This window comes from Dunckerocampus dactyliophorus, chromosome 5 (assembly GCF_027744805.1).
Source record: "Dunckerocampus dactyliophorus isolate RoL2022-P2 chromosome 5, RoL_Ddac_1.1, whole genome shotgun sequence".
NCBI classification, from domain to species: Eukaryota; Metazoa; Chordata; class Actinopteri; order Syngnathiformes; family Syngnathidae; genus Dunckerocampus; species Dunckerocampus dactyliophorus.
This window is the reverse complement of record NC_072823.1, coordinates 13282351-13297088: the sequence shown is the minus strand read 5'-3', so window position 1 is coordinate 13297088 and position 14738 is coordinate 13282351. Positions and strand designations below refer to the sequence as shown.

The 14738-nt window shown below is 41.5% G+C and overlaps 1 protein-coding gene across 1 annotated transcript in view; it reads right to left on the bottom strand.

The window, feature by feature from the left end:
- Positions 1–2107: 2107 nt before the first annotated feature.
- Positions 2108–14738, bottom strand: part of LOC129181516 (disintegrin and metalloproteinase domain-containing protein 10-like) — a 19721-nt gene continuing 7090 nt past the window's right edge. The window contains exons 3-16 of the mRNA XM_054776829.1: positions 11893–12011; positions 11496–11654; positions 10885–10985; positions 10043–10186; positions 8023–8115; positions 7756–7939; positions 7140–7303; positions 6837–7020; positions 6558–6708; positions 6287–6470; positions 6082–6190; positions 5768–5988; positions 4164–4290; positions 2108–3408 (exon numbers count right to left, since the gene is read on the bottom strand). Coding sequence (XP_054632804.1) covers positions 3230–3408; positions 4164–4290; positions 5768–5988; positions 6082–6190; positions 6287–6470; positions 6558–6708; positions 6837–7020; positions 7140–7303; positions 7756–7939; positions 8023–8115; positions 10043–10186; positions 10885–10985; positions 11496–11654; positions 11893–12011 — 2119 coding nt within the window. The 3' untranslated portion in view covers positions 2108–3229. The remainder of the gene's footprint in view (positions 3409–4163; positions 4291–5767; positions 5989–6081; positions 6191–6286; positions 6471–6557; positions 6709–6836; positions 7021–7139; positions 7304–7755; positions 7940–8022; positions 8116–10042; positions 10187–10884; positions 10986–11495; positions 11655–11892; positions 12012–14738) is intronic.

Genomic DNA, 14738 nt, shown 5'->3' with positions numbered 1-14738 from the left:
ATACAGTATACGTCAAGTGCAGCCTACTGCCACCTGCTGGTGTGGATTGAAAAGTATAGCAAGGGTGTCCAAAGTATGAGCCGGGGGCCATTTGCAGCCGGCCGTTTGTTTTTTGTGGCCCGTGGCACTTTATAGTAATAAAATTACCCTCTCCCACCACATAAAATGGGAAAAATAGAGCAAAAAGGCACAATATTTTAAATATTTAAACAAAATTAAAAGAAAACAAATCACAACATTGAAGCGACTGATGACATTGTTTGATTTTTCAGTATGCGGCCCCCGGTGGAAAGTGGACACCGCCGACATACAGTTTTGATCCGAAAACAAGACAACTTGAATTTAAGACAACTCATGTTTTTGGAAAAAATATTTTCTCACACAAAAGATTTATTTACTTATTTATTTTAATTAGCTAAACAACTGGTAGCTTGCTCTTTAAAAAAAAGTATGTATTTCTCAGCTGCTTTGATTATTTTGCTTTGTTGATCATTATCTTAAATTAGTGTCATTAACTCCTTTGTTGTTGGCTAACTTGCCATACGTTTCAGACAGCTTTTTCCAGCTGGTCTGTAGGCTTGAGTGATAGGTAGACAAGCCTGGTGAGAAGTTGCTTGATGCCACCTGTTTGCATGTAGGAATCTCGAGAACTTTAAGACAACCCATCATCTTTAGTTGAAAAACATTGTGACAGGTCATTACTGTACATTCATACCGCTAAGTTTTGTTTAATAAGTCTATTCGTTGATCCCCCAAATATGTGACCCATCTCTAAGGAAAGGATAACCAAAAAGAGCACACCTGACTGACAGTAAACAGCGGTCTATTTTATTGAATGAGTCGCTTAATTAATGCAGTTCAAGTACTCCAAAAAATTACATCTCTTTGCACAATACAATTGGATTTTTTTTGTTTTTAGTAAAAATGTTCAAAGTGAACAAAAATTTGCAATACTGTATAAAACACAGTGAACATTAAAATCATGACAGTAGTATTACTTTTTAATCTTGTGTTCTTCCGGCCTACATCACCTACAACATTTCAAAAATCAATTTGGACATTGCAGTGCATGTTTCTCTAAAAACGTTTACCAAGACTACAAAATGAAAAGGAAAGTAAATTTACAGGCATTATGCTTCTGCTCTTCTAGCCAAACCATGCCACAGGATAACAAAAACTAAAGAATTTGAGAATGTCAAATGAAATCCATCACACTCAAGTGTTCTTTTTTTTTTTTTTATAATCATTGATGACAGTGGAGAAAAATATCAGAAGTCCAGTTCAGATACAAACACATAAATAACTTAAGACGATGCTTTGTCACATATGAACATCTTTGAAATGGAATGCAAAACAAATCAACACATGTATCAAAATGTGACTCGGTTTTGAATGGAATTCAAATTTCTGAAGTACTGTACAAGTTTACATGTTAAATTCTGGAGATGACATTTGAAAAAGTTGCACTTTTTTTTTGTACAGACATAACAAGCCTGATTCATCTGTCGTTTGTAACATGAACTGTGATACTTCGTCCTCTTCGGGGCAAATTTGTGGGATTCAAATGCCAGCATCAAGACAGTGTTGTATTACCGGTAGTCGTGATTCCAACTGCATGCACTCAGAACAGAATAATAAAACTCAAGTCTGGCCTGACGGGGGTGGGGGGTGGGGTGGGGGGGAACAGAATAATGCATGGAATATATGATTCAAAAATGATGTGCTTTATTGTTAGTGTGAAAGTATTATACTCTCCAAAGCCAGCTGAATCATGCCTAGATGACAGGATCTCATCAATCAAGTGTCATCGTGTAAAAGGAGGAAAACCCTAAGGTCATCCTTCATACAGGTGCACAAAGATGTCAATGCTTAGAGCACGCTGATGCAAACAGAGTGTCCAGGATGGTCAACTAGCAAGCTGTGTGAAATTAGTGCCTCAACAAGCCCTCCTTCCTTTTATTTTCACATTAAGAGTTGTCAAAGTAAGTGTTGAGACTCATATTACAGACCATGGTCAATTAATAATAGCCACATTTAGTTAATGCCTCTGCATGCCCACAAAAGATTTGCTATCTGAGGAACAAGAGAATGACTTAAGCCTATGTTGTTGTTTTTTTTTTTTTTTTTTTACACACATCCACTGAATCATTTTTATTTCCACACTCACTCCTAAACTAAGCCACAGCAACCTTCACTTTCCCTCCTCCTCATCATACGCTTCAGTTAGTGGTTATTCATTCTTGATACAGCTAAATTAAATTGGTAAAATGGAGAAAAAAGGGGTGTAACAAGCAAGGTGGTTGCCTTTTCTTCCCATCGAGCACGTCACACAACACAAGCAACATGTTAGCAAGAAATCAAACAGTAAAAAGAAGACCTATCAAAAAAAAAAAAAAAACAGGGTGATATGGTGACTGTTGGGCAAATTCAAAATCAAGCAACCCAAAGTGAAAGAGCTCCACCTGATTGGACGACCGCAGAGAGGACCTGAGAGCATCAGATCGTCTGCAACAACATCCACAGAGCTCTTAGCGACCATCATTCCTTCGTTTGTGTGTTAAAAGTCCTGAGAGCGCTAACCGAAAAATTAAAACAAAAAAAGAAGAGTGAAGAATTACACATTTACAGTAGAAGAAATAGTTCGTTTTCACTTATGATACACTAAATATGTACAGTCACATGCAGGAGACTGTCTGCACAACAGAGACGGCAGCAGCATGTGTCTTTTGCTGTTTGTACATGTGGAAATCACAAAAGGTGCCGCCAATCCCCGCCGAGTGTCTGTCTCGCTCGCTCTCTCTGTCATTTGGGGCTAGAATTGCGCGAGAAAAGCACGGACAAAGCACGGCAGCCACAGGCGTGTCACTGAAGACGACGTCGCAATAGAACCAAAACACATCACAAAGTGTACTAAAGCTACAGATGATTCCTTTACTCCTTGGCACTCCTTTGAAGTCAAACTAAATCAAATGAAGATGGAAAAAGAAGCGAGATTGCGCGGCATTTCAAATGGCTGACGGTCCACTCTCCAAAGAGCCAGAAGGAAGCTGCTGGGTGTTCTCTTCTTCGTGTGTCTGTCAAGATGGAAAATACATTGGTGACTAACAACCATGTCTGGCTTTTCTTTGGATGGAGTGACGCTTTAGTTATCCCACTGTAGGCACAAGGAGGAGCCAAGGCATTGGGGGGGGAGGAGGGTGGTTGGCGGGGGTGGAGGTTTGTGGTGGTCTCAGCGTCTCATCTGGCCCATCTGATAGTTCTCTCTTTGCTGACGGTGGTGCCGCTGGTGCTGTGCCTGCCTCAGAGGCTGCCTCTGCGCTTGTCGCTGACCGCCATGAGCGCCGTGCTGAGACTGGTGCTGCACCTGGGAGTTTGCGTGCTGCTGCGCTCGCCGCCTCTTCAAAGTACCTGTTGAGGGAACGAGGGCAAGTTGAGCTTTCACCACTTGGTGTAAAAATAGTCATGAAAATACCTAAAACTAACAACAGGTGCTTGGTCGCACATTCATCAATATAGCGGGACACTTTGTGGACACTGATGGGGGTGAGACTACCGGAATTTACGGACCACAGAGCGCACTGGTATATTATCCACACGCACTACATTTTAAAGAGAAAAATAAGATTTGTACATATATAGGTCGCATCTGTCTGTAAGACGCAGGTGTCCACTTTGTAACATGGTATATTTAGTACACAGAAAAAGATGTTAAATAAATGCTTTTTTCCCCCCCAATCAGCGCCGGACATTGTGGCCTACCAAAAAAGTCACTCATCGCCGTCCTCCTCCTCCTGGGAACTAAAACCACTAAAGTCGTCTTCTTCTTCACAACTCATTCGTCACACACTGCAAGTCTCTCTCTCTTTTGTTGTCGCTCTCGGCCTCTTTTGTCACAAGGCAAATTAGCCCTTTAGCTTGAGTTGTCTTCATCATGCAGTGGTCCACCCTTTTGAAACCCTTTGGTGATAGTGTAGCGTCCAAGGTGTAGGGCGTCTAAAGTCAATCTCTGACCAGACAAAAACTCACGAACATGTACTCAGTCTGAGTGACATCATTGTGTATTCTACTTCTTTCACAATTTAACCAACAGGACACTGATGAGAGGTGCTCACCACTACAGTATGTATCTTACAAAAATATGTTTAAAGACAATCTGGACTCACCTGGAAGTGGCTTAGGGGGAGGGAGTTTGGGGTTACTGCTGGGTGTATGCACGCTACAGATCTTAATGAAGCCGGCCATCAGCATGATGAGAGCAATGCCCATCAGTAACACTGCCCACCAGTGGGCCTAAAAGCAAAATCAAGCAGAAACAAACCATTAACAGTGCACAAAAAAAACACTATAAACGGTTTGATTCGGTAGATTTCAAAACTAATTTCCCTTAGTAAAAGACTGAAATAAAAATAAAACATCCCGGGGTCAAACTGTCAACTGTCACAAGCAATGTTTTAAGCAACATTTTAACAATTTGAAATGGTGCTGTCCCTCTTCTGCTCCGGAGGACATTTTTTTAAACCAAAAAGCATATAAGAACACCACCACTGGCTAGCATATGCTACGTAGTGGTTTAAAAGAACAGATTAAACAAATAAATACCGTAATTTCCAGTGTACAATCGACTATTTTTTCTTAAAGTTTGAACCCTGCGGCTTATGGTAATGTAATGTCGCACCATTACCTCCTTTACTTCAGAACTACTACTACTGGTTTAAATACTGTGCCTCTTGCATGTCAGTGAGGAAACGGTGGCTCTTTCTTTGGCAGGAGCCAATCACGAGCTGTACGTGAATGCATGACGAGCTGATCATTATCAACCTATTGGAAATCGCAGGAGGTCATTACTCAATATAACAGTCTTACTCACGGTGTCATCTTAAAACGAACGCTAAACTCATCACACGGCAACTTAACACTCAAAAGGTAGCTAACAAATAATCAATACGAGTTTAAAATAAAAAACAGTTTAACTTTTTCCCATAACACATTTCATCCCAGAAAAGCATTTCATTGGTTATGGCTGCCGGGGCCCTGCAATGCTGCCTCTGTCCACCAGAGGGAGCCAGAGGAGCATAGAGGAAGGCTGACATCATTGCAGCGCCCCGGCAGCCATAACCAATGAAATGCTTTGCTGCGACAAGTCCCAACACCAACATGTTTTGATCTTGTATCTCGTAACTTTGATCAAATGGAGAATTACTACAGCTTCTGCTAGGATATTAACAAACGTGGCAGTTGTTTAACTCAGATGGATAAACATCCACACGTCACTCGCTGACGCTGGGAGCACCAAGGTAGGTTGGTTGGCAGGGTTTAAAGTGTGTGTAAAGCACTTAATGTGCGCATCCAATAATGCCTAGCACACTGCCACTTCCATATTACGTTTATTATCATTCATGCAATGCCATAGTTCACAGTCTGATTGGCTTCTGGCCATCCTGTTCTCGCAAGACAGCTTTTCTCCAAACAAGAAATCTTGTCAAGTTTTAATCTCGCAAGAGCTTGTGACACCCCGAGCGTTTACTCTAGGTATAGGCTATGCATTCAATGATAGATAACTTTAATAGCTAAATACTAGCTAGATTTTGTGTAAATGTACAGTAGTTTATGGCAATTTGGCAGTGTTCTGCGCAATCGCAGCTCTCACATAAAAACTGATCCTTGTTGCTTCTGGCTTTTAAAGTCTTATTTTTTTTACTTGTACGACCCCAAGGGCATTTGACTTTGCTTTTAGGTAATCCAGTGAGAGTAAAAAATAAATACATACCACAATCCACTCCGCAATGTTCTCATAGAGCTCTGGGTTGAAGATGGCCTTCTTGAGGCGAGCGAGAGGTCCGTCTGCATCCACCAGACGACACTTCATGAACACATCGCAGTAACCTTTGAAGTCATTGCAAGGCGAGCCAGCTGGCAGGGTGGTCACTTTCTTATGGAAGAATCCAGCCAGACGCGCCGACCCAGTACTGCTGCATGTGTTGGGGTTCACTGGAGAGAAGATTCAGAGTCAGTAAAGACGTGTGTGGACATGTGAGGCACTGTAAATGACATTCCTCCAGGCAGAGAAGGTACATGACTCACTCTTCTCCATGCAGCACACGTGGCAAAGCTCTGTCTCGTCTTTACCCTCTTGGCTGGCGCATGTGCATGCTTCAAGTCCGTATTTCTCACAGATGGAGCCTGAGCAGCCCTGTGGAGGAGGAGCAGGAGGTGATGAGTTAAGTGTACCTATCTATGTGAAGAACACCAGCTGTTGCAGTTCAGCGTCAAGTCGCTGGCCACTCACTCCATTGAGGCACACTTGAGTCTCGCCATGACAGGCAGTGAAGTTGGCCTTGGGTTCGGACGACGGGCACTGGGGGCTCACTCCATTACACATGCCCTGTTCTGCGCACTCAGACTCATCCCTGCATTTTTCATTGCGACCTTTGTAGGTGCACTCAGCAGTACAACAGGGTCCCTGGCTGGGACTGATGGAAAAGCCATAATTAAGTGGAGTGAAAAAGATCTCACTTAATGTTGAAAGAAGTACAAATGGACAGCAGATTGTGATTTACCTGCAGACTTTGTTGGGTTTTAATTTGCACTTCTTGTTATCAGGCTGGTTGGCGTCATAGCAGCACTGGTCCCGACACTGATCACTGTAGCCACAGTCGCACTCCTCTCCTGGCTCCACAAGGCCATTTCCACAGATGGGCTGGCCAGATTCTAGTTGGCAGAAACATATACAAACATGTGCTTTAGAGCCATTACCACTTTATCTGTATTTCTAGTTACACATGTCAAAGTAAATGCTATTTTTGAACAAGCACAACTGCAGTCTGTGTAATCCGTACCAACAAAACAGTTGCTTCTCTTTTTCTCCAACACCTGGCTGATGTTGCGTACGCTACAAATGGAGAACTTGTTGTTGTTTAGCTTGTCACCCGATGTAGCTCTCGCATACATGATGTAATTGCCCTTCTCTTTTTTGTCCTGGCTCTTGGACTCTCCTGGGGTACACTCAGATCCAGAATCATGCTGTGGGCAAGAAACAGAAAGAGAAAATACAAACAAGTCAAAAGAAGAAAAGGAAACGAGGTGGCCACGCTCCATTTAAGTTTTTTGCTGAGAGTAAATGTGTTACATGAGTTACTCACCGGGGAGCCAAAGTTGTGTCCTACTTCATGCGCAAAGGTGATGTGGGAGACTTTGGGAGGTACATGGGAGGCATAGTTCTGTACAGTGATTATTCCCGTGTTCAGAGACTTCTTTTTCCCATCAGAGTACAGCTTGCTTTTTTCACAGATCCCTCCAGAGCTCCCTAGCACCCACAAGAACACTATTTAACAACCTACCATCCAAAGCACTCATTTCTTACATTAAAGCAATCCTAATGTTATGAAAAATGAGGGGTATACAGTAACATTGTAAATTTCACCTGATCATTTTACCAGGAAAAACTGATCATTTTTCATATTTTACTCTGTTCCCATAACAACCTGAGTCACTTGCAGTCTCAAGCATCAATAAAATGTTTATTTCTTTTAGCTGTGAGAAGCAATGCAGTGTTTATGAATCATAAATGCCTCACTAACTATGATATAAACATTGACCCAGGTTAAAAAGGCACACACACGTATTCAGTATGATCTAATAAATTATTTTTAACACATAATTTAAGATTCCAACCTCACGATGTAAGAATGACTTAAAACAAAGTCAATTGCTTGGATTTACTGGTTATATTTATTGACTTATTCCTTTCTGTCATACCTGAGGGGGCTCCCACCCAGGCCAAACCCAGCACACCATCGTCAAAGTCTCTGTCTGTGAAAACATATGCCAAGCAGTAGTCGTCATGGTTCTGCTCAGAGTTCAGCTCTAGGAACTTCTCCACCCCGATGTTGCCAAAACGAAAAGGGTTGGACTTGTCCCGCTCGTCACTGGTGGTGTTGATCTGTGTGGGAGGAAGAGGACATGTTTAAAGGGCATGTTTTAAATGGTAACAACAGGAACAAAAACGGAAAAAAAAAGACTCACCCTGATTCTTTTCACCATGAAGCTGATATTGCGAATCCCTAAAAAGTCTGTGCCTTGATAGATAGCGTTAATGGCTTTAACATGACTGGAGATCTAAAAGGGTATAATGAGCACAACATTATAAGAAAAAGTCAGACTTCGCACTTTCACATTCAGACTGTATTCAAATTCACTGTATGAACGGCAATAATACAGTCAGCAATGGGTTAATAAATTGTCTTGTAAATATAATTATTGTTATATTGTATTTTTATTCTGAGGGCACTGTCAAGATGTTTGTGACAACAGATTGGGTTTGTTTCTCTAATGCACAGTCAGTTAGTTAGTTAGTTGGCTGCTACCAGCAGCGGTGCTGTGCATTCATTCTCAACACTGCATTCGCCACTCCTACAGCAGCATTATTCTGCTCGAGGCAACACTAGCATTGAAACAGGAGTTCACAACATTCAGAAAGATTCTCCCGTTCAATTAAAAATTATATAGGTAAATAAAAAATAATTAACTGATCAGGAGATGGTTAATTTCTCCCATTTCTCCAGTCAATCACGGACATTTCCTCAGAAGCCCATCCTTGATCCCACCTCTTACTATTGAAATGTACAAAATTGATACATACACTAAACAGAACTAAATGTACTAGTTGCTTCAGCTCACTCTGGAAGGACTTGCATTGTATAAAGTATGTGTTGGGATTCACGTGTACCGGCAAGTCAGATAAACAAACAAAAATAGAATTTCTCCCCCAGGGATAAAAAAAAAAAGAAAGAAAGAAAGAAAGGAGTTGGTCTAATCAGCAGACATTTCACACTTCAAATGGTTGAAACAAAAAAAGCTTGACATGCTCATTAGAATGCAGATTGTGCGAAGAGCAACTGCCATGAGCTGCTATAGCGTGCAAAGCCACACAATCAAAAGTGTGTCTTGAGTAGCATTCACATCACAAATGCCTTATGAGTTTGCGGGGGTATAGCACCAAATTCTGATCCCTCATACACACACGCACAAGCACACGCTACAGTCCAGGGGTGTGATAAAAATTCAAGTGTATATCAAACTATTGCGATATTTAAGCCTACGACGGATTATCGATATGCTCTTGCCGTGTATCTTTTTTCCCCCCAATTGTTATTATTAAAATACAACGGCTATAAAGGTCTTCCACTGTCCGTCATCAGTGAGTCGCCATTTTACATATCATCTAGGGCACGTGTCCCCAACCACCCGGCCTGGTCCCGGTTCGGCCCCCTGCCCACGAACCGGTATCTTACACTTTTCCCTGGCAGAGAAAATTTGTTTAGCATTTAGATCAACGATACTATCTGCTTAGACATCCTTTTGGACAGGACAAAAAGTAACTAATATTACATATATTATAAAACTAACTAATGTAACTAATATTACTCACTATTGTAACTAATTTAATTTCTACTACATTACCTTGCATTGCTGCTCACAAGGCTATACTCTTTGCACTCTATGCTAGCGGCCCCGCCTCCACCCACCGAGATAGAGACTATGACTGACAAAAGGACTCATTCCGTTCTCGTTGTTGTTTTGTGGAACATGGAGGTCTAAGCGGCTGAACCCAATGCACAGAGTGAACTCTCTTCCTGTCTGTTTAGAGGTGAAAGACGAGGAAAAAAAGGCATGCATGCACACGGCAATATATTGAGACCGGCAAAATGATCGAGTTCATTTTCGTTTATGTGTGATTAATTTATTTGTTATCGTCCCAGCCCTAGTGCTCCCGAGAAGCCTTATCATGTTTTAATGTCATGAGATCTTGTGACACTCCTAACAGGTAGTCTCAGACAGTCTTAATTTAATTAAAGCAACCTTTTTTTCCAAATTGATTTTAGCTTAACAATTATGATTTTAACTTAACATTTATGATGCCGGTTTTTATAACTGACATATTTATATAAAAGCAAAAAAGAATTACAAACACCCGTGGGGCTTGGGGTCCTGGTACACCGTTCCAAATTTCCCCCACTTCTACACCCCCGTGAGTTTGTCTCACCTGAGCAATGACAGCCTCTCTGGTCTTATAGCGCTTGTAGAAGAGGTGATCAGTCTGGATGAAGAGCTGGCAAGTGTTTTTCTCAGCCTGGGCCATCCTCCTCTTCCTCAGCATCACCGAGTCATTAAGGTCAGTCTGGAGTGCCTGGTGTGACCAAGTAGAAAACACTGGTGTTAAATTAAACATAAAGTAGACTGTATGGAGCATTTACAACCAAACTTCTGCTGAATAATTCATGTCTAGCTATTTCTAGGCTCTGGTTTTAAAAAGGTACATAAGCTTGATGTATGGTGCATGGAAGGAAAAGGACTCAAGTGTAAAAAAGCATCTGGGCAATGCACAACCCTCTCATTGAATTGATTTGCTTTTGCAGACTACTTTTCCAGCTCTAAATCCATATATTCACGCCATACAGTATGTGTCCAATTTTATTGTACTGTATGTGTAAATTATAATAACCACACTGGTTGAAACAATTTGGAAAAACATATACACCAACCAGCCACCGCTTTCCACCTTCTGCCTCATTACCTTATTTAGCTGCGTAGGCCAAACTATTACAAACAGCTATCAGTATGATCTAGTGCAGTTATACACGACTACAAAACCACATCCATCATAAAAAGAACATTATTCTGTGAATATTAATTAAGGCATACATATATCATTAGCATTATCTTTGTAAAGGCAGATTATTTGATGCATCCCTTTTCCTGAATCTTGTTAGAGTGTGTAAATCATTAGTGATGTGGCTGGTCGTGCACATGGCTCTCACCAAGAGCATAAACATTAGATTTATAGCGACACTGAGCTTTTACTGTAAGTGTGTGGTGAAGCTTCACCTTGGACGGCTCCTCTAGAGCGGAGGCTTGATATTTCTTCATCCTCTCAAACACCGTGCGATCAGCACAGCCTCCCTCTGGGCCATACTTGTGTGGATAATCTAGGTGAAAGAGGCCGACACAACACTGTCAGGATTATGGAGACAATATTAGCTACTTAACCCCCCTGAGTCACTCTGTTTCTGATGCTCTTCATGATCAGCTAATGGGTATACTCATAGGCCACTTGGGACTCCCTCCCTCACTCGCGCATGCGCGCTCGCTCTACTGTGTAAGCTTGTACTGTCCTTCATTGATTTATCGCATTCTACAGTATATGTAAAAAGGTGTTAAAAATAAGTGTGTGTGATGTTCACTATTATAAGCAACACTGTACAGACAACTTAAATGAGCCAGTAGCCTGAGAGAAAGATTATGTTACTCAGCTAATGAGCACCCTGGGTAGCTCTGCTCTTAAGGGGGTTTCACACCAGCCTGCCTGCATCAGATAGACTGGATTAACCTAACACTTCTGGATCACACATATCAATATGCATGCAGCAAGTTACACAAAACTTCGACTTTGTGGTCAGTTTTAATTTGCTGGGAGTGTGTAATTGTCAGGGACTCACGTATGTCCTCTTCATGGTACATGACTGAGTGGAAAGGCACGTCTTTGCCCTCCAGGTATCTCTCTACAGGCTCCACGTAGTAGTTGCCGTGGTAACTCTGAATGAAGCCCTCAAATTTACCATCTACGATGGAGCCATGAGCCAGGGTACCTTTCTCACCTGGTAAGACAAATTAAAGTTATTAAAAACAGAGGAGTCACAGGAAGTCAGCAATTGCTGTACTTTTCTTGCACCACTGCTGTAGCAATGAGTTCAATATTGCCACTTTTTCACCACACAGTACAGGCTCGGCAGTACTTGTGAGCAAAGACTAAGTACTGTGCAGTCGGAACGGGACATACAGTACCGTAACATTCATTCATCACAGATCACATCACTATAAGAAGAACTTTCTCACCGTAGATTTCTCCAGTGTAGATGTGAGAGGTATCATAGGTTGATTCTACTCCTGAAACATCCACCTTCAAATCAGGGCTGAACAAGGTTGTATCTCTCTTCATGCGTAAATTAAAATGCCTGAAATAAATTAAAAAAATGTTGAAAAACAATGAACTGAAATATTTTTTAAGCTACACTCAAAAATGTTTGGAATTATGTAAGGACATGAGCTTGTGGATTTAAAATCTGAATTTGGCCTCACTAAGGGAGGTAGACAACATTCATGCATGCAGCCTTTGAGGAATAGCAAGAATGCAAATGAGAGCGCAAAAGCAACAACATGGACTGACTACTGCAGACTGAAGAGAGTATTTCGTTTAAAATTAAAATGATGCCATCAAACATCGGGTCCTTTTTGAACATTCTTCTATTTGTAAACTGGTGTTCTCCGGTCAAATTAACTAGAAGTTGAGAAAAAACAAGTTCTGAAAAACATATCTGCACTCATTATCACAGTGAAGCAATGTAAAACATCTCTAGCTTGAAACTTGGCAGGAAGCAAGAAGAATGTGTGTGTGTGCTGAGTATTAATTATGCGTGCTCATTTATTATTATTATTATTTCTATAATAGGTGACAGTCCTCTGATACACAAACCAGTAGGGTTGTAAAGGCACAACATCCTCACTATTCGGTATGTACCTGTACAGTTCGGTAAAAAAATACAAACCATAAAACTAATTGGCCAATAAATAAAATTATTGAATAAAAAAAAAAAATTGATATTGAAAGAATGCAGGTACAACAGTAAGAGTTGAACAGTATGAATAAATATTTTATTTTTACTATATGTAAGTTCCTTATTGGCTGAAGTTCTGTGTTAATAGTCCCAGCTTGTAGCTGATCAATGCCAGCTCACTGCTTTTGTTTTCCATTTCGTTGCCCCCGGCCCAACTTCGGACACCCCAGGTTTATGTATTTCACCGGGAAGGCAAAGTGCCACAAGGCTTTGTCTTCTTAGCACTACTGCTTGTCATGACTCCTGCTAGTCAGGTTAGGTCTCCTGCATGCTTCCACACCTCGCCTTACATTGCGATGTTAACGCACACTCCTCAGGCTTGTGGAGGTGCCTTGCATGTCTGGATCTGCGCTCCGGTGGCGTGTTTCGTGACCGCTTGTATTTGATTACATAGTAAACAAAGAACCATTTCCTGTCTTTTACTTTGAATGCATGCTGCGTGGGAATTCGGTACACCTCTGTATCGAACCGTAGGCTCTGTACCAAAAAAAATCCCAATACAAATACATGCACCGTTACATCCCTACAAAGTATGCTATGATATATTGAATATCCCATGCATGTTTAGGTATGTCAACTCGAAATTGTCCATAGGTATGAATGTGAGTGTAAATGGTTGTTTGTTTATATGTGCCCTGCGAACGACGGGCGACCACTCCAGGGTGTACCCTGCCTCTCGCCCAAAGTCAGCTGGGATAGGCTCCAGCATAACCGCGACCCCAGTGAGGATAAGCGACATAGAATATGGATGAATGTTTAGTTATGTTTCAGTGAGGCTCAGGCTGAGTGAATGCAGCAAAGTGAATGTTCAGGGGGACAATTGTCTGTGTGTCTGTGTTGCTTTGTTGGGGGGAGAGAAGCTGACACATCTCCGATTTGTAAGGAAGCAGGCGTCTTCCTTCCGTGTTTGTAAAGCTCTTATCATTGTCCTGCCTATTAGGCAGAGCCTGAGGTTGGCAACAGCAGGCTCTGCTCCACGCAGGATGATAAACAGTCGTTGCCCAGCTCCGAGCCAGATGGTAATGGAGAGGGTGGACACGTTCGTTCACAATACAACACCTCTTCAATGTGCTAGATGAAAAACTATCTGATTTAATATGAATTGCTTCTTTCCCAGTGTTACACGCACATGTCCTTGTCAGTTTTGATAGATGCTGTCAGAGAGATATTAGTCTCTTTTCTGCTAGATTAGTGCATCAGAGTCTAAACAGAATTTAGAAGGCATTCAGTTAGACATATAGCGTATACTGCAGTGTGAAAAAGTGTTCTGAGTTTTTTTTTTGCATGTTTGTCACACTTAAATGCTACAGATCATCAAACAAATTTAAATATTAGTCAATGACAACACAACTGAACACAAAATGCAGTTTTTATTATTAAGGGAGAAAAAGTGTAAAAAAAAGTGTGAAAAAAGTGTGAAAAAGTGATGCTACCCCCACCTCCGCCGTTAAAACATAACTTATCTGTGATTTATCACACCAGAGTTCAATTGCCAAAACTACCCCAAGAGCGCAGCGACGACTCATCCAAGAGGTCACAAAACACCCCACAACAACGCGTATGTCCCATTACATCTTGCGTAACGGTAATATCGCATTTCAGAAAAAGAACATCATACCAACAGTAAAATATGGTGGCGGTAGTGTGATGGTCTGGGGCTGTTTTGCTGCTTCAGGACCTGGAAGACTTGCTGTGATAAATTGAACCATGTATTCCTGAAGGAAAATTTCTGCCCTCTGTTCGTGACCTCAAGCTGGAACCAACTTGGGTTCTGCAGCAGGACAATGAACCAAAACACACTAGCAAGTCCACCTCTGAATGGCTGAAGAGAAAAAAAGAAGACTTTGCAGTAGACTAGTCTAAGTCCTGACCTGAATCCTATTGAATCATGCTGGAAAACCCTCCCATGTGGCTGAATTCTAACAATTCTGCAAAGATGAGTGGGCCAAAATTCCTGCACAGCGCTGTAAAAGACTCATTGCAAGTTATCGCAAACACTTGATTGCGGTTGTTGCTGCTAAGGGTGGCTCAATCAGTTAGTAAGTTATGAGGCAATCACTTTTTCAC